This window comes from Crinia signifera, chromosome 8 (genome assembly GCF_055691185.1).
Source record: "Crinia signifera chromosome 8, ASM5569118v1, whole genome shotgun sequence".
Taxonomy (NCBI): domain Eukaryota; kingdom Metazoa; phylum Chordata; class Amphibia; order Anura; family Myobatrachidae; genus Crinia; species Crinia signifera.
This window is the reverse complement of record NC_139224.1, coordinates 12,626,948-12,647,033: the sequence shown is the minus strand read 5'-3', so window position 1 is coordinate 12,647,033 and position 20,086 is coordinate 12,626,948. Positions and strand designations below refer to the sequence as shown.

Sequence of the window (20,086 nt, the reverse complement as noted above, 5' to 3'; positions counted from 1 at the left end):
TAGCGAATAACAGTCGGACAGAGGCTCCTAGACAATGGCTGAAAGGCTATATAGTATTAGTAAACAACAAAATAATATGTTATTTCCCAGTTGTTGTACATTAAATAGCCAAGCCCAGAGTGTGCAACCACCTATCGGCACAGGTCATTTTTGTTACCTAGAAGACTGCAAGCTTCACTTTTGGTTTCAAATAAACAAAGCTCGACTCAGATTCTCTTAATGTTGTAGCAGTATCATGGCCATTGATAGATACTACCTGTGCTCCTGGATTCAGATCCATTGTTTTATTATTTACTTGTTATGGCATTGGCTTAGATTCGTGCCTGTTTCCGTGCTTCCTGTCCTGACCCTTGGAAAAGTTTATGTATTTTACTATGAGTTTGTGCTGCTTGCCCTGATGCTTGGAAAAGTTTATGTATTTGACTAGGATTTTCTACTGCCTGCACCGACCCTAGGAAAAGTTTATGTATTTGATGATGATTTTGTGCTGGCTGTCCTGACCCTTGGATAAGTTTATGCATTTGACTATGATTTTGTGCTGCCTGCCCTGACACTTGGAAAAGTTTATGTATTTGACTATGATTTTGTGCTGCCTGCCCTGACCCTAGGAAAAGTTTATGTATTCACTATGATTTTGTTCTGCCTGTCCTGACACTTGGAAAAGTTTATTTATTTGAGTATGATTTTGTGCTGCCTGTCCTGACCCTTGGAAAAGTTTATGTATTTGACTATGATTTTGTGCTGCCTGCCCTGACCCCTTTTATGACTTGGAAAGAGATAAAGTGAAGAAGCTGCCAAAAGCAACCAATCACCAGCTGTCATGTATCTATCCCAGCCTATGAACTGACAGCTAATTGGTTGATTTGACCAGTAGTCCTAGCAACATAAATAGGTATATGATAAAGATGCCAAACTGGGTTCTGGTAGCAATCGTCAATCATCTCAGTGACTTTGTAGATTGCATTTCTATAAGCTTTGGTTCGGCCCAATAAGAAGGCTGCTTTCAGGAGACATGGCTGTGGACCCCGGTTGTTTCCTTTCACACACTCAGCCCTTCTGTGAGTCATCACTTATGAAACTTGCCATCTTCTTGTGGTTTATTGGCCACTATTTTCTTCTGGTCCTCGGGTTTGGTGATAACCATGGAGGTGAGAGGGGTCACAAAGTTGTACTTTAAGCACAAGGATAGGGCTTCCTCTGTGATGTTCTTCTTCACCTCACCGTCCGCCGAGACCCTGGGAACAGGAAGCAAAGAAAAAAAACATCCTACTTATGCCACAGAAAGTAACTGGCCCAAACAAAGTCTAAAATACAAAAATATTATTGTACTGAAACCTACAGTAAGCTATACTTAGAGAAATTTCCACCAATTAAAAAATGAATACATCAAAGAATACAACTTTCATAAAGCAAAAAAAAATTTTTAATTCACATGTCCCAGCATGCCCTGACAGTTTTGGTATGCTCTCATAGGAAAAAATGTGGCAATGCATGCTGGAACATGTAGTTTCACAACATCTGGAGGACCATAGGTTGAAGACCCATGCCGTACTGGATGGTAGGGCATGAAATACCGCCTGTCGGCACATGCCGGCTATGAAAAACGTGAAAAACTCAGGTCAAGCTATTTCAGGTGTCGACATTCGGTGGTCAATCCAATGCATGTGGACATTAATAAGCGCAGCTGAGAGCAGCGAGCCATGCGAGGAGATGCGGTAACACACATATGGTGCCCATGCCGACATATCATGATATGGACACCAAAAAACCTGTGGACAACACGTGAAGGCCTTTTCCTGTGTCGACCAAGTCCACCTCACACCCTGCAGCCATTTTGGATGCACCGCAGTGGTCACCCTACGGTATGCAGCTACTAATTCCTGGTCTTACTGTTTGCTCAGCAGCTGCTCTATGGTCAGGTACGCCCACAGCCTCTCTGTGAAGTCCCCAAATATGTAGCTCTGCTCTTCTTCCACTTCTTCCTCTGGTCGTATGTGAGCCGCCACCTCCATGGAGAACGGCTCAGACACCTTGGTAGAGAATATGTCAAACTTATGCTGCCCATACACTTGTGAGATATTGCATGCAATCATTCGATACCGACCACATCCGGCCGATAAATGGAATGATTGCATGGATTTTTAAGGGACCATTTGACGCGATGCGCGGGCACGCTGCCGAATGTCACATCGAGAGATCTTATGTGCTGCACATAGTATCTATCGAATTGCAGGAACGATCGCATGTGGTTTTTAACCACATGCGATCAATAGAATGCAATCCATGGGTGGTGGGCAGAGGGAACGCTTTCAGCTGCATGGGGCTTGGGGAGAGGGGGTCGAAGGGACCGCTGGTGGCATGGGAGAAGGCGGGCTTAGGGCAGCAGAGTAGTGTAGCGCTAGCGGAGCTTAACCAATCAGAGGGCTGCCCAGTGTTTTAAACAATTTCTGCCGCCACCTCTGACCTCCCGCCACCCGCTAGCGCTACTTCTAGTGCTACGCTACTCCGCCGCCCTCTGCCCACCCTCTTCCAGCACCCGGTGTGCCATCTCCAGATGGCATGCGACATCGGGCGCTGAAAGGGGGCGATCGGATTCGATGGACATCGCACTTCAATGTCACATTGAATCCAATCGCATAAGTGTTAGACATTATATTTATTTTATTTTTATATATATATTTAATTGTACAGGATTAAATATGACTGAATCTCCCAATTTATGTCATTATAAAATAATACACAAGACTTAGGGTTTATTCATTTTCTTGACCCCCCAGTACTCACGCCATGGGCCGTGACCTGCCCAGTTAGAATGTCTGCATCGTTATCCCCCAAATATCCGGCCACAACTATTTCTGATCCCTGGTAGTAATGTCTGAAGTTGTTCTGAGTTAAAGAGATGACAGATAAATCGTGATATCGTAGAGAGACGTCCAGGAGAACCGGGAACGCAACTTCTTTGTAGAAATTCTGCCGGGTGAAGAAAAAAAGCCTTTTACAAACCAATTAATGACGGAAATGACAGACAGTGGAGGGTATTCTGATTGACTCGCTCGGATACATCTTCACTCGGAGTGCGTTTCTTAGCCTACTGCGCATGCGTACCATTCAGCTTTTCGCAGACGTGACCCAGCAACCAGCGATACACTGCCAGCACGCTCGGACACAGTAGGCGTAATGTGGGCGTATCGTAGAGCACGGCATCAAAACTGTGCGGCAACCGGAGCGTAAAGATGGATGGTGACAACAAGTGCTGGGCGTACGTCTCACTCGAGTCACCGATCGATTGGCCCGTTACACATGAGAAACGCTCGCAGGAGAAAAGCAACTCTCGCGCCTCGCAGCCGCAGCAGGCCCACATACGCTCGGACAATCAACGCACACAATAACTAAATTACTTTCAGCTGCACGCAGTATAACACCCATGCAGCATAGAGGTTTCTCTCATTTATCAATTAACTAACTCCATGGCAGCATCACGGGACGCACACTATTACAGTTTGACCATTTACACTTCTCTGCGTTCATATCTCATATATTGTATTGTTTTTACACACAAATGCAGCAGTGTTCTTAACACCAGCCGTCCGCATGCTGGAAGTCCGAGCGGACCGGCAAAGATCCGTATGTACATGGAAGTGTACGTGCCCTCCCCTGTGTGTGTTTTTATGAACGAACGGCTTCAGTGGCCTTGTAGGGCGTGCCTTCACTCTCTGTGCGCTTTTGCGGTCCTAACGCTCGGATGCATGCGAATGTGCAAGCGAACAAATCAACCAGTATAAGGGCCGTATGTAGGAATCTCAGCTGTGTTATAACTGGAGACATCTCACTATAATCGCATCCAAGGATAAACGAAGCAAACGTTGGCCTTGTCCGGCCGCACAGAGTGGTTTATAGTCACCATCCTACCTGCAGCTGTAGCGCGGACTCGGAATCCTCGTAGATCCGCCTCGCCAAGCCTCCATTTTCTAAGGACATTTTCTCCAAGAAATTATAATCGACGTCTGAGCCAAATCCCAAACTATATAACGTTGCCTGGCCGTTCACTGCCTCTTTCACATTCGCCATGATCGTTTCTGCATGAGTGACACCTGACAGATAAATCATAAATAACATTACATTGTAGAAGACAGCAATGGATAACACAGTACAAAGTATATTGGGCACGATTCAGACCTGCTCACTAAGCAGCATATACTTACTGACTAGCAAGCGGGTGAGATGGCCGTCAAGGGGGCGGGCGCTGGTGTCATGTGATGTTGGTTCTCCTGCACTCCCAGGGAAATGCCCCAGCGTTTTCATGGGGACGCCCATAAAACGCTTTGTGTTCCCCTCTCCAACCCCATGTACGCCTCCGCCCGCCCCCTTTGTAGTGAACGGCTCGACTCCCAGGGTTTGCGCATGCGCATTGTGGCCCTTATTCTGGTTGACTTGCGAGTCCACCAGTCGCCGCCCGCACAAGCGCCCACCCCTCCCCCCTTGCATGGAGCAACTACACGCAGGCATGCGCATAGTTCATCCATTCGCAGCCTTGCATGCCGGCACGTTTCTGGCTTATCTGGGAAACCCGAGTGTGGTGGAAAGGCGAAGTCTCGCATCGGAGTTTCGCAAGACGCCAAGTCTTTAAAGGCTCGGCGGAACGGAGAATTCTGCACCATTTAGTTGCACGGTTCGAAGATGCGCACAGCTCTGCCGTGTAGTCAGTCTCTGTGGGGTGTGTTACTTGCCTGGCAGGGGTTTGAGTCAGTTGGGGGTGTACTGGGCTGGCAGTGGTCTGTGCAGAGACTGCAGTGCAGAGGGGTTTGTGGCAGAGGGGTGTGTTGTGCAGCAGAGGGGTGTGTTGTGCAATGCAGAGGGGTTTGTGCTGGGTATTTTACTGGTCAGTGGTCATGTGTTGGGCAGGCTGTCATTCAGTGTAATGGGGTACAGTACACAGGCAGGCTGTCAGTCAGTGTAGTGGGGTACAGTACACAGGCAGGCTGTCAGTCAGCTTTTCATTTTTTTCATTGTGGTGTGTGGTGTGCTGCACTGCAATCCAATACTATACTGTCAGAAGTTCCGTGTGTGATTGTTCTGCCTCCACACAGAGTTATACAAGCTGCATATTACAAAAAAATAACAGTAAAAATTTTAAACAATTTTATCTTTATTGTTTGTGTGTACTGCACCCATACTATACTGTCAGAAGTGCGTGGAGGCAGAACAACCACACGGAACTTCTGACAGTATCTCACTAAGGTGTATTGGGGTGCAATACAGTGCACACAAACAATGTAAATAAAGTTAATACGAAAAAAAAAATTGATTTACATTTTTCAAAGGAGGACGCAACTTGTCCAACACTGCATGGAGGCAGAACAATCACACACAGAACTTCTGACAGTATCTCACTATGGTGTATTGGGGTGCGGTGCACACAAACAATAAACAATAGCAAAATATATATATATATATTATTTTTTTTTTTTTTGAGGACACAGGTTGTCTGCGTGGAGGCAGAACAATCACACACGGAACTTTATTATTATGCACAATTTTGAGAATTTCCTATTTTATTGTGGGGGCCCAAACGAGCCAGTCATTTCAGTGCCAAACGATCAAGTCATTTCAGTCATGAGACAATTCCATCGTGCATCACCATTCATGGTACTTGTGTACTAGCACGGCGCCCATCGCATCGCAGACCATATCGCATGCGATGTGATGTGACGCGATATCGGCCGATGTTGTACAATGGCATACAATTTAAAAATTGTATGCCATTGTATATGGCATACAATGCCATACAATGCGATGCGATGCGATTATAAATTGTATAAGCACCCTAATGGGTGCTTACAATGGTTAAATGCACCCCCACACCACCCCCCAAGTATAAACGTGAACCCGAAGCGTGGCGAGCCCGCGAGGGGCGGCGGTACGCGTCCTACGACCTTTTCATACCCCCACTATCCATGTCGGCGTGGAGTTGAGAATGGAAAGTGTGGCAAGCGCAGCCCGAAGCGCTGGCCACGCTTCGGGCTCGGTGGCTCGCTGCGCTCGCCACACTTTCTGTTCTCAACTCCATGCTTCGGGTTCACATTTATACTTGGGGGGTGGAGTGGGGGTGCATTTAAGCATTGTAAGGACCCATTAGGGTGCTTAAAAGCACCCATTAGGGTGCTTATACAATTTAATATCGAATATGAGTTAAAATCGCATCGCATGATATCGGGTGTATGGCATGCGATGCGATAAAAAAATCGGTCGACTAATTATCGGGGTGCCGTGCTAGTACACAAGTACCCCATTAATTTATCCCACTGCTGTGAGGCAGATATGTAACAAACTACCATCTGTTTGTGCCGAGGCTCTGTCCCTTTGTCTAATATTAATAACCAGCCAGTTAACTACAGACCTTGGCCTAAATTAAATGAAAACAACATTGTGAGCTGTAAAGTGGTCACAATTTTCTGGAAATTAATGTTATTGCGGATAATATTACAGAATTTGGGCCTTTTTTGACCATTTTTGAAAAAATGATAATTATCTTTCACTGCCGCTTGACAAAGCCAAATAAAAATCCCGGCGATGAATCCAAATCTTCGGCCCGGCTCCCATCTCTAGTAATAATGGTCTATCTTAAGCTTCCAATCAAGCTTAATAGACCCTGATGGGTGATATCATTTTATAATAGTGCACGCCCCATAACCACATCTGTAATTGTGCTGAAATAGCGAATCGGAAATGTCATCATTAGAACGGGAAAGTTTAATTATCGACCTATAAATAGATAGCATATTAGCACACAATCCCATAATAACACTGCCCCGTATCGCTGCTCACCTTCGGTCGGGTCTCCATCCGATAGGAATATGATAATTGATGTACTTATGTCAGGTACTAGCTTATCAGATCTGGCAGCTTTCAGCATCTGCGCAGCACTTAATAAAGCTAAATTTATATTGGTGCCTAGAATGACAAAACATTTCCATGAGAGGGATTAGGAGCATTAACCGGATAGGACGGTGAGATTTGACAGCGTCGGCTGTTCTTATGCGTCCCATTGTTGCCGTGGAAATGATGTCAGATACACATGTGTTAGTAGGGGATACAGTCATTGGGTCCCCACCAAGTAGGCCAACAAGCATTAGGTCGACGCCACTGGGTCGACATGCAGATAAGTTGACATGAGTCTAGGTCAACTTGACTTTTGGTCCACATGAAGTAAGGTCAACAAGACTTTAGATCTACACGGGTTAGGTCGACAGGGTCATTAGGTCAAAATGGGTCATTAGGTCGACATGGTTTTTTTTGAGCCGACATGCGCCCACAGGCGGTATTTCATTCTCTACCATCCACTAGGGCGTGGTGGGAGAATATAATAGTGTGCCCAAAGCATGGCGATCGCAGTGAGCCATACGAGGAGACGCAGTGGTACGTTTTGGTGTCCATGCCGACACGACATGTGCTGACAGGTGGTATTTCATGCCCTACCATCCACTGGGGTGTGGTGGGAGAATAAAATAGCTGTGTTCGAAGCATGGTGAGCGCAGTGAGCCAATGCGAGGGGACGTGTATGTTTGTTTTAGTGTTTATGTTAACTGTGTCAACAGAAGGGTAAAAAAAAACATGTTGACTTTTTTACTGTCGACCTTACCCATGTCGAACTAACGACCGTGTTGATCTTACCCATGTCGACCTAATGACCCTGTCAACCTTACCCCTTTCGAATGAATGACCCTGTCGACCTAGACTCATGTCGACTATTGTGGCGAAACTGGTTAGAATTATACAATAGGTCAACTTAACCTGAGCCCAGGGGAGAATTCTATGTTCTATATTCCCTCACGAAGGATCCCTCCACTTTCCAGATCGGAAACTAAGGTTATGGGCACACAGTTGTTGTGGGGGCACGTATTGGTTGGCGTGAGTGACGCCAGGAAATACAATTGTAGGTAATGAGCCTAGCAGGGCATAGTGACAGCACCGGACAGGTAAGTCTCACCGCCATGTCTGAGCGCACCTGCGCCGTACATACACTTTATGTGGTATAACACTGTATTGTGTCCTTACTTCCTTTCGCGATGATCTGTGATACAAACTCTTTTGCCTTCTTGATATTCTCGGGCACGGCCTGTACCAGAGAATTCTTCCAGTTAGTAACCTCGCCATTAAATTTTATAATCCCAACATTATCTTCTTCCGGTAAATCCTCCAAGATCTTTGTGAAGGCTTGAAATGTCTGTATTTAAAACAGCACCAAGTATAATTGTTATATTATAGCGGTATGATAAACATAGGCAGCATGCATGATAATTATCCTACAGCGATAAGATACACATAGGCAGCATGCATGATAAGTATCCTACAGCAATAAGATACACATAGGCAGCATGCATGATAAGTATCCTACAGCGATAAGATACACATAGGCAGCACGCATGATAATTATCCTACAGCGATAAGATACACATAGGCAGCACGCATGATAAGTATCCTACAGCGATAAGATACACATAGGCAGCATGCATGATACGTATCCTACAGCGATAAGATACACATAGGCAGCATGCATGATAAGTATCCTACAGCGATAAGATACACATAGGCAGCACGCATGATAATTATCCTACAGCGATAAGATACACATAGGCAGCACGCATGATAATTATCCTACAGCGATAAGATACACATAGGCAGCATGCATGATAAGTATCCTACAGCGATAAGATACACATAGGCCGCATGCATGATAAGTATCCTACAGCGATAAGATACACATAGGCAGCATGCATGATAAGTATCCTACAGCGATAAGATACACATAGGCAGCATGCATGATAAGTATCCTACAGCGATAGGATACACATAGGTAGCACGTATGATAATTATCCTACAGCGATAGGATACACATAGGCAGCACGCATGATAAGTATCTTACAGGGATAGGATACACATAGGCAGCACGTATGATAAGTATCTTACAGGGATAGGATACACATAGGCAGCACGTATGATAATTATCTTACAGAGATAGGATACACATAGGCAGCACGTATGATAAGTATCTTACAGCGATAGGATACACATAGGCAGCACGTATAATAATTATCTTACAGAGATAGGATACACATAGGCAGCACGTATGATACTTATCTTACAGCGATAGGACACACATAGGCAGCACGTATGATAATTATCTTACAGCGATAGGATACACATAGGCAGCACGTATGATAAGTATCTTACAGAGATAGGATACACATAGGCAGCACGTATGATAATTATCCTACAGCGATAGGATACACATAGGCAGCACGTATGATAATTATCCTACAGTGATAGGATACACATAGGCAGCACGTATGATAATTATCTTACAGTGATAGGATACACATAGGCAGCACGTATGATAATTATCTTACAGCGATAGGATACACATAGGCAGCACGTATGATAATTATCTTGCAGCGATAGGATACACATAGGCAGCACGTATGATAATTATCTTACAGCGATAGGATACACATAGGCAGCACGTATGATACTTATCTTACAGCGATAGGATACACATAGGCAGCACGTATGATAAGTATCTTACAGAGATAGGATACACATAGGCAGCACGTATGATAATTATCTTACAGCGATAGGATATACATAGGCAGCACGTATGATACTTATCTTACAGCGATAGGACACACATAGGCAGCACGTATGATAATTATCTTACAGCGATAGGATACACATAGGCAGCACGTATGATAATTATCCTACAGCGATAGGATACACATAGGCAGCACGTATGATAAGTATCTTACAGAGATAGGATACACATAGGCAGCACGTATGATAAGTATCTTACAGCGATAGAATACACATAGGCAGCACGTATGATACTTATCTTACAGCGATAGGATACACATAGGCAGCACGTATGATAAGTATCTTACAGAGATAGGATACACATAGGCAGCACGTATGATAATTATTTTACAGCGCAGCTGCAGGGAGGTGGCTGTGTCATTCCATCTGACCATGAATTACACCCCAGGTTGGCTGCCGCCACACGTACGGCAGAGGTTTATAAGACTGCACCATAACCTTTGCATGGAATTTTCTGCAAGGTGTATCGGCCAATGAACTGTAATATGTAACAATAATAAATTCCGGATTTCCGTCGTTACCTGCTGCATTTTGCGACCCTTCATAGACCCGCTGCAGTCAATGACAAACACCACGTTCTTGGGGATCCTCTGAAGGCTGGCAGGAGCGAAGTAATGCACAAAGTATCCATTGACAATCTGCGGATGAGAAATATGACCATATGACGCAGTGGGACATAATGGTGCCAGGAACCGGGTTCAGATAAAGGAAATTAGGAATAAACCAAGACGTATTAATAAGAACACGGGGCCTAATTCAGAGCTGCAAGTCATTTTCCTCTGCTCACGGATCAAGAAATCTTTAGTTCGCTGCGCGTGAATCGGCCGAACCTCAGTCTTATCTCCACTTCTAAGTGAGGGGTGTTTTGGGGCGGGAATAAGGCATTAGTGTGTAGGATACATGTGGGTGGAACTGCAGGCTATGTAGGGATCTGTCGCATGTGGCGAATTAGAATACAGATCGAAATCTGCATATTTATACAAACAGGCAACTGTGAATCAGGCCCAGAAGGTCTATAACATTGGAGGATCTGTGTACTGTTAAGTCCCCATCCTCTAGGACGAGGTATCACATGCGGTACCCTGTGAACTGGCCCGGCAGCTCAAGCGCGGCTGGACAGCATATTTAGGGACACACAGCTCTGGTTACACCTCCATAATACTGGTCACATGCACACAGCACTGACCACACCCACACAGTCCTGCCCATGCAGTTCTGACCACACCCACCCAAACAGCACTGACTACACCTGTAAAGCCATGCCCACACCCACACAGCACTAAACACACAGCTCCATAGCACTGAGCACACCCACATTTCTGCCCGTATAGTACTTACCACACCCATACAGCACTGACCACACCTGCACAGCCATGCCCACACCCATGCATCACAGACCACACCTCCATAGCACTGGTCACGCCTACACACACGGTCCTGCCTATGTAGTACTAACCACACCCACCCACACAGCACTGACCACAGCTCCATAGCACTGACCACACCCACAGTTCTGCCCATATAGTACTCACCACACCCATCCCATACAACACCTGTAAAGCCTGTAAAGCCATGCCCACACCCACACAGCACTGACCACACCCACAGTTCTGCCCATGCAGGTCTGACCACGCCCACCCAAACAGCACTGACTACACCTGCAAAGCCATACCCACACCCACACAGCACTGACCACAGCCACAGTTCTGCCCCTATAGTACTCACCACACCCATACAGCACTGACCACACCTGCACAGCCATGCCCACACCCATGCATCACAGACCACGCCTCCATAGCACTGGTCACGCCTACACAGCACTTACCACACACACGGTCCTGCCCAAACAGTACTGAGTACACCCGCCCACACAGCACTGGCCACACATCCATACCACTCGTCACACACACACACACACACACACCACTGACCACATACACACACATAGTCCTGCCCAAACATTACTGAGTACACCCGCCCACACAGCACTGGCCACACATCCATACCACTGGTCACAGGCACACACCACTGACTACATACACACACACACAGTCCTGCCCAAAAGTACTGAGTACCCCCGCCCAGACAGCACTAACCCTCATCCGTACCACTGGTCACACCCACATGCCACTGACCACACCCACACACAGTCCTGCCTGCATACCCACCTTCAAAGCACTGGCCACAACCACACAGCACTGATCACACACACACAATGTACTGACCACACCCACACAGCAATGACCGCACCTCAATAGCACTGGTCCCTCCCACTCAGCTCTGACCATAAAATCACACTCCTGCCCATGCAGTATTGACCACACTCACCCACACATCACTGGTCACACCCACACAGCACTGGTCACACCCACACAGCACTTACCACACACACAATTACCAGATGTATATAATACATCACCTGTATATATCACCTGTATATAATTCATCACCTGTATATATCACCTGTATATAATACTTCACCTGTATATATCACATGTATATAATACTTCACCTGTATATATCACATGTATATAATACATCACCTTTATATATCACCTGTATATAATACTTCACCTGTATACACCACTGGTATATAATACATCACCTGTATATTTCCAGCTGAAGTCTGTCTCTTGACATCATATTTGACAACAAAGTCGCCGTCCAGGAGCGTGTCTGTGCAATCAGGACATTTGCGCTGCTGGTCTACAGTTGGCTTGAATACAATACGCGCCTGTAATATAGACATTGTCTCCAATTACAATCCCATAATAATACACGTCAGCGTTCCCTTCTGGAGGACGATATATGGGAACATCACCTTGTTGTGCGTGTGAGTCACATGCACGGTTTCTGTCAGATCATTGGTGATGAATGTTCCAAAGGCATTTACAAAGCTGATCTCCTGGGGTTCCGTGATGTCAACAGTGATCTGCAAGTATAATGTAGAGAGTTCTATCATCCACTATGTAATGGGTCACTGAAAGGGGGATACTGACACCTGCACCCCTCATACCCAGGTCACCTGTCCATCAGCCAGTATGGGGACCATCCGGACCCTCACTGTGCATGGATTGGCTACAGGTTGGCCTGGCCCCTCCTACTTCAATATGGCTACATGAACACAAGTTGGCCAATCGAAAGTACTCTGCGCTGATCAGCCATGGCCAATGAGGGGTCACTGAAAGGGGGATACTGACACCTGCACCCCTCATATCCAGGTCACCTGTCCATCAGCCAGTATGGGGACCATCCGGACCCTCACTGTGCATGGATTGGCTACAGGTTGGCCTGGCCCCTCCTACTTCAATATGGCTACATGAACACAAGTTGGCCAATCGAAAGTACTCTGCGCTGATCAGCCATGGCCAATGAGGGGTCCCTAGCTGTAATCTAATGCCCTCACCTGGAAGTGTTCTACGAGCTGCTGCGGTCGGACTTTCAGCTGCAATTCATAAATCCCATGTTGGCGCTTCAGCAATTCTTCATACGTCAGTTTAAATATGGCCGTCGCCAGCGCCCCGACATTCACTGAGATCTTAAAATGCTCCAATTTCCTTCCAGTAGATCTGTAGGTATATTCCAAATATCACAGAACACGGTTACATATGTGGTTCGGAAAATATGGCACCCTGGGCCTGATTCAGGACGTATCTCTGACGAACACATGCGCACTGTAAGCACGAGTCAAAATAGCAACAGAAAATGCGTATGGATTGTAAAGGCAAAGCCGACAGAGATCTACTGACACAGAGACGCCATCTGCAGGAAGATACATCCCACCAATAGGATTGCGTGTTGTAAACGGGTCCGTGGTGGTAAGATCCCGCCCAGATCCCATTCTATGGCCTTTATTCAGATCTGATCGCAGTACAAATTTGTTTGGAAAATGGGCAAAACCATGCTAGACTGCAGAGGGGCAGATGTAACATGTGCAGAGAGAGAGTTAGATTTGGGGGAGTTATTTTGTTTCTGTGCAGGGTAAATACTGGCTGCATTATTTTTACACTGCAATTTCGATTTCAGTTTCAACACACCCCACCCAAATGTAACCCTCTCTGCACTATTACATCTGCCCCACTTGCAGTGCTCATGGTTTTGCCCATTTTCCAAACAAATTTTTACTGCAACCAGATCTGAATAAGGGCCCATATGTGATCCTTGGTAAATGGGCCCCTGAGCGGCGTTGTATCAAGAACCGTGTTATAGTAAAAATAGGCATTTTTGGTTAAAATATGAGCTCAAAACATCAGCAAATAGTGGATGTAAGGTATTAGTCTTTATTTATTTTCAGGTGTCAGAGACTTGGGGTGCGGTGTGGACCTTCACAGCGATATGGAAGTGTGCAGTGAGAAAGCCGGAATGATTCTCTGCTTCCAAAAAGTTGATTTGAGGGGAAGGCAGAACAATACACCTCATAGTCATCAACAGCATATGGGACATATTTTAGGGATGAATATAGAACAGGGGTGACCAACTCTGTCCTCAGGATCTACCAACAGTTCATGTTTCTCAGGTCACCTGTGGATCTATAGTAGGAATGACTACAGCATGTGTGATAATGTGACAGATAGTAATGACTACACCTGTGCACCAGCTAGGTGGTCTGGAAAACGTGGACCGGTGGTAGACTAGTGGAAGCAGAAATGATGTAATACAGGATGTAGCCAATGAGAGGGCAGGGACACTTACTGGACCAGCCCGGCACTCTCACCCCTGGATACCGCTCCTCTGTACTGCTCATCCGCCTCCGCTTTCCTTTTTACCACTCCAACAGTTGTTACACCGTCCACAGTCCTAAAATATAATGAGCACACGTTGGTTTCCAGTGGGTATTAGAGCATGTGCTCCCTGCGCGTCTGTACTGTTACTAAGAAGAGTAAAACACACACAGTGCATAAACCTGGGGAATGAATACACACAGTGCATATACCTGGGGACTGAATACACACAGTGCATATACCTGGGGAATGAATACACATAGTGCATATACCTGGGGAATGAATACACACAGTGCATATACCTGGGGAATGAATACACACAGTGCATATACCTGGGGAATGAATACACACAGTGCATAAACCTGGGGAATGAATACACACAGTGCATATACCTGGGGAATGAATACACACAGTGCATAAACCTGGGGAATGAATACACACAGTGCATATACCTGGGGACTGAATACACACAGTGCATATACCTGGGGACTGAATACACACAGTGCATATACCTGGGGACTGAATACACACAGTGCATATACCTGGGGAATGAATACACACAGTGCATAAACCTGGGGAATGAATACACACAGTGCATATACCTGGGGAATGAATACACACAGTGCATAAACCTGGGGAATGAATACACACAGTGCATATACCTGGGGAATGAATACACACAGTGCATATACCTGGGGAATGAATACACACAGTGCATATACCTGGGGAATGAATACACACAGTGCATAAACCTGGGGAATGAATACACACAGTGCATATACCTGGGGACTGAACACACACAGTGCATATACCTGGGGACTGAATACACACAGTGCATAAACCTGGGGAATGAATACACACAATGCATATACCTGGGGAATGAATACACACAGTGCATAAACCTGGGGAATGAATACACACAGTGCATATACCTGGGGACTGAATACACACAGTGCATATACCTGGGGACTGAATACACACAGTGCATATACCTGGGGACTGAATACACACAGTGCATATACCTGGGGACTGAATACACACAGTGCATATACCTGGGGAATGAATACACACAGTGGCTACTTTATTACATCTGCCCTTTAATGCAATTATCCAATCAATGAAGCACGCGGCAGCAACGCAATATAGAGAGGAATGAAGCTATGGTAAAGAGGTTCAGTTGTTGCTGGACAGACATTAAAGTGAGTCCAATAGGGTGTGGTATAGAGTACCGACAGTCGGGATCCCGACAGTCATTAGCCCTACGTCGGGATCCCGACTGCCCGGACCCAGACAGCATGGTGAGCACAACAAAGCCGCTTGTGGGCTCGCCACGCTGCGGGCACGGTGGCTCGCTGCGCTCACCACCTATTCGATTCTCCCTCTATGGGAGTCGTGGACCCCCACGAGGGAGAATAGCGGGTGGCGTCGGGCACCCATCTGTCGTAGTTTTGACAGTCGGGATCCCAACGTCGGGTAAATGACTGTCGGGACCCCGTCCGGCACCCGTCCAATAACCATGTGCCACAACAGAAGAGCTTCACCTTGTACTGGCTAGTCTGGCTACGTGTAGTGTCTAGAACCGCCAGCAGTGTGCATGGGCGCTGGAAGACGGGTGTACCAGAGCCTGCACATTCGGGCGAATGCTAGCACACCAGGGGAAGGCTGGACTTACAAGTAGCATTTGTGTATTATCGTCCACCTCAGAATCAGGCTTACTGGTAGCTGTTCCGTAAACATTTCCCTTGTGTTAATATTTGCTGTGTTACTGGTGTTCTGTCCATGACCTCCTTCCCCTCACACCGCCTCTGGCTCTTCCCGGCAATTTCTTGTTTACTTTACTTGTTTACTGCCTTTGAGCGAAGCTTCCCATACATATGGACCACACACTACGCCCATCCAGTGATGGAATTTGCAGGTGGTGAGCCCAGGTGCAAAAATATAATTTGGGCCCCCCGTCCTTCACCCCAACCCATGTTCACAATAAGCAACATGGCAGTGGGTGACAGGGAGAGGCAGAGGGAGACAGGAAGAGGCAGGGGGAGGCAGAGGGAGACAGGAAGAGGCAGGAGGAGACAGAAAGAGGCAGAGGGAGACAGGAATGGCAGGGGGAAGCAGAGTGTGGCAGGAAGAGGGAGGCAGGAAGGGGGGGGCAGTGTGTGACAGGGAGAGGCAGGGGGAGGCAGAGGGAGACAGGAATGGCAGGGGGAGACAGAGTGTGACGGGGAGGCAGAAGTTTGACAGAGAAAAACAGTGTGTGATATGGAGAGTGACAGTGGCAGCAGTGGGCCCCTGAGGACTAGGGGCCCCCATGCACTGCACCTGCTGCACCAATAATAATTCCACCTTTGTGTCCATCCTTGTGTCTGAGCAAAAATTAAGAGTTTAAAAGGGAAAACGCAGTAAGCCGTGACCGTGTCATACTGCAGACTGCAGGCCGAGGTCATACTCACATGCTGAAGTTGGTGATGAACGCCGTCTTCGGAAGCTCCACAGCAAACACAGCCTCATGGGAGGAGTTTAGCACGTTCCGGATCTCAGTGGTTATAAACGTACGAGCAAAGCGAGAGGTGACTTTGCAATCGATGTCCATGGCGTGGATCACCATCGATCGAGCCTTCTGAGGAGAGACCACACTGCTGATACATACAGAGTTTCCAAATATTGGCAGGATCGCCTGGTATCCCACACGCTTCCTTACACTCATGCCAGTAATGCTGGATACACACTGACCGATATTGGACCCCCGGTGTGACCCCCGGTGTATACATGAACATCCTTGTTTACAGGCATATCAGGCCGGCCCTGCAGCACAGCCCGTGCAGATATATCGGTGTATCTGTCTGTACGGTATAAGCACACCAGCTGCAGGAAGTGACATCACAGCTGGGGAGGAAAATGGCCGCCGAGTTGTGATGTGAGGAGTGATGTCCTGAGCGGTAGTGTGGACCCAGCCTGACCACATCAGCATAAAGCAGTATTTCCCAAGCTCGGCCATCACGGCTTCTAAGGGGAACATTTACTAAAGCTTCTACAAATTAAAAGCGGTGATGTTGCCCATAGCAACCAATCAGACTCTGTCTGTTATTGTCTAGGATACAACAGCGAAATTATAGACAGAATCTGATTGACTGCTAATGCACCCCCAACAGTCCAGGTGTTAGTGATATCCGGGCTTGGGCACAGATGGTATCATCTAAATAAATGGTGCACTAATTATGTCCCCTCTGCTCACACACGGCCATGCATAATGCAGATCATCCGTCTGTGACTGGCTGTACATTCCATCATCGGTAATACTGGAGGTGGGGCCCTGTGTCCAGTCTGTGTCCCCGCCCCCTCACTGTTACTGGCTGGTACAGGGGAGAAGACTTGTCTCCTGGGATACGGTCATTGAGTCACCAGCATGTTGGACAACAGTCATTAGGTCGACATGAGTCTAGGTCGACATGGTTGAGGTCGACAGTCAAAAGGTCGACACAGGGTTTTTTACTTTTTTTTTTGAGCCGACAGGCGGTATGTCATGCCCTACCATCCACTAGGACATGGGGGGGAAATCGTACCCGAAGCATGGCGAGCACAATAAGCCATGCGAGGGGACACAGTGCTATGTATCAGTGTCCATGTCAACTGTGTCGACATTCAGAAAAAAAAATGTGAAAAACCCCATGTCAACCTTTTGGCTGTCGACCTAAACCATGTAGACGTAATGACCCTGTTGACCTAGACCCATGTCGACCAACATGCTGGTGACCTAATGATCCATACCCGCATGCACAGGTCTCCACAAACATGGCACCCGCACTTTGTTCTCCTGGTGATTTGTGCAGCACTTCTGACGCCTACACGGGTGTGTAGGGTGAGATTAAAACATGGTTTGCAGTTTGTGCTTGACTTGGGTCGGACTTAGAACCAGCCCCTTATATCAATGTATCAATCATCATTGGCCCTGAGCACCTGTGGCAGTCTCACCTGGAAAGGGCAGTTCCGTGACCCAAACTGTGGTCCTCCAGATATTGTGAGACTACAAGTCCCATCATGCCTCACCACAGTTTTGTTATTAGGGAATGCGAAAACTATGGCAAGGCATGCTGGGATGTGTAGTTTCACAACAGCTGGAGGGTCATAGTTTGGACATGCCTGTTCTAGAGGGTGCTAAATAAATAAGTAGCTTCTGATTGGTTGCCCATACCAACATCACATGTGAAGTCTTATTCCCATCTTAGTAAGTTTCCCCCTTTATCTTTAGACCAGGAATTCCCAATCACAGTCCAAGACACAATAACAGTCCAGGTTTTAAGGATAGCCATATTTGAGCACAGGTGACAATTAATACACCAATTATTTTGATTTAGCCATGTATGCCCAAGCCTGGCTATCAAACACCATCACGATTGGGGCATACGCAACGGAACCGGAAATCCACGCTGTGCCGTGGGGGGGGGGGAGTTTGTTCCCTGTCAAGAAGCAGATACCATAAAGAGGGGGAAGGGGGGGGGGGGGGGTGTTTGCACTGACTTAAATAACATTAATGCAACACACACACACAGCTTTGGTGAAAATGTTCTATGAAGCTAATGGGAATCAGCAATCCTGATTATTAGCAGAGGCGATACGCGATCTGAAGCTGCTACAGCAGTTACACAACTGCTTCCTAGGCTCCGCCTACTTGTGACCACATCTGCTCATGTAATAAAGAGGAAGGTCACAATGCACACACACCTGCGTGCCGGAGACGGTCATTTACCCGACATCGGGATCCCGACTGTCAAAAACTCAGACAGGTGCCCGACAGCCACCTGCTATTTTCCCTTGTGGGGGTCCACAACCCCCATAGAGGGAGAATAGAATAGGTAGCGAGCCACCGTGCCCGCAGCGAGCCCGCAAGGGGCTTTATTGTGCTCACCATGCTGTCTGAGTCCGGGCAGTCGGGATCCCGACGTCGGGCTAATGACTGTCGGAACCCTATACCACACCCCATGCCTACACACTACTATCTATATGCAGTATACAATGTAAAGAGAGAGTATAATACCCCACAAACTATACCAATTACATGAGGGCGATTCGTTACGGACTATAGGACGCAGGATGACCTACCTGAGCCGCAGAACATAACCGTGGCGCGCACAGTGTTATGAGCACAGCGGTAACACAGAACCACTTGATGACCGCCATGGTGTAGAACTGCAGTGCGATCCCCAGTCCAACAACACTAATAGCTACAGGGAACATTAATAAGTAACTTTGCAAAGGCAAATCCCAAAATCACTTTGTTTGCTTTCTCCCTTTTGGAAATGTATTTTGCAACATGTTACCCTGTAAGAGAGGTTACCAAACCTGGCTGCACATCACAGCTCTGTATGCAGGACAGTCAGTCACTATCTCCCTGCGGCTAATAGTTATGTATACAGGACAGTCAGTCACTATCTCCCTGCGGCTAATAGCTCTGTATGCAGGACAGTCAGTCACTATCTCCCTGCGGCTAATAGCTCTGTATACAGGACAGTCAGTCACTATCTCCCTGCGGCTAATAGTTCATTATACAGGACAGTCAGTCACTATCTCCCTGCGGCTAATAGCTCTGTATACAGGACAGTCAGTCACTATCTCCCTGCGGCTAATAGCTCTGTATACAGGACAGTCAGTCACTATCTCCCTGCGGCTAATAGTTCATTATACAGGACAGTCAGTCACTATCTCCCTGCGGCTAATAGTTA

At 46.9% G+C, this 20,086-nt stretch overlaps 1 protein-coding gene across 7 annotated transcripts in view; it reads right to left on the bottom strand.

Annotated features, from left to right (window-relative positions):
• Window positions 1-19,590, bottom strand: part of LOC146025744 (inter-alpha-trypsin inhibitor heavy chain H3-like) — a 47,289-nt gene extending 27,699 nt beyond the window's left edge. For 6 of the 7 annotated variants that reach the window (XM_083155774.1, XM_083155779.1, XM_083155775.1 and 3 more), the window contains exons 1-13: window positions 19,467-19,590; window positions 16,820-16,986; window positions 14,341-14,445; window positions 13,055-13,217; window positions 12,470-12,580; window positions 12,254-12,382; window positions 10,170-10,286; window positions 8,056-8,224; window positions 6,826-6,951; window positions 3,910-4,091; window positions 2,785-2,970; window positions 1,891-2,030; window positions 1,084-1,235 (exon numbers count right to left, since the gene is read on the bottom strand). In XM_083155774.1, coding sequence (XP_083011900.1) covers window positions 1,084-1,235; window positions 1,891-2,030; window positions 2,785-2,970; window positions 3,910-4,091; window positions 6,826-6,951; window positions 8,056-8,224; window positions 10,170-10,286; window positions 12,254-12,382; window positions 12,470-12,580; window positions 13,055-13,217; window positions 14,341-14,445; window positions 16,820-16,986; window positions 19,467-19,544 — 1,825 coding nt within the window. In that variant the 5' untranslated portion in view covers window positions 19,545-19,590. The remainder of the gene's footprint in view (window positions 1-1,083; window positions 1,236-1,890; window positions 2,031-2,784; window positions 2,971-3,909; window positions 4,092-6,825; window positions 6,952-8,055; window positions 8,225-10,169; window positions 10,287-12,253; window positions 12,383-12,469; window positions 12,581-13,054; window positions 13,218-14,340; window positions 14,446-16,819; window positions 16,987-19,466) is intronic. The other variant, XM_083155776.1, reaches the window with a different exon arrangement.
• Window positions 19,591-20,086: the final 496 nt, after the last annotated feature.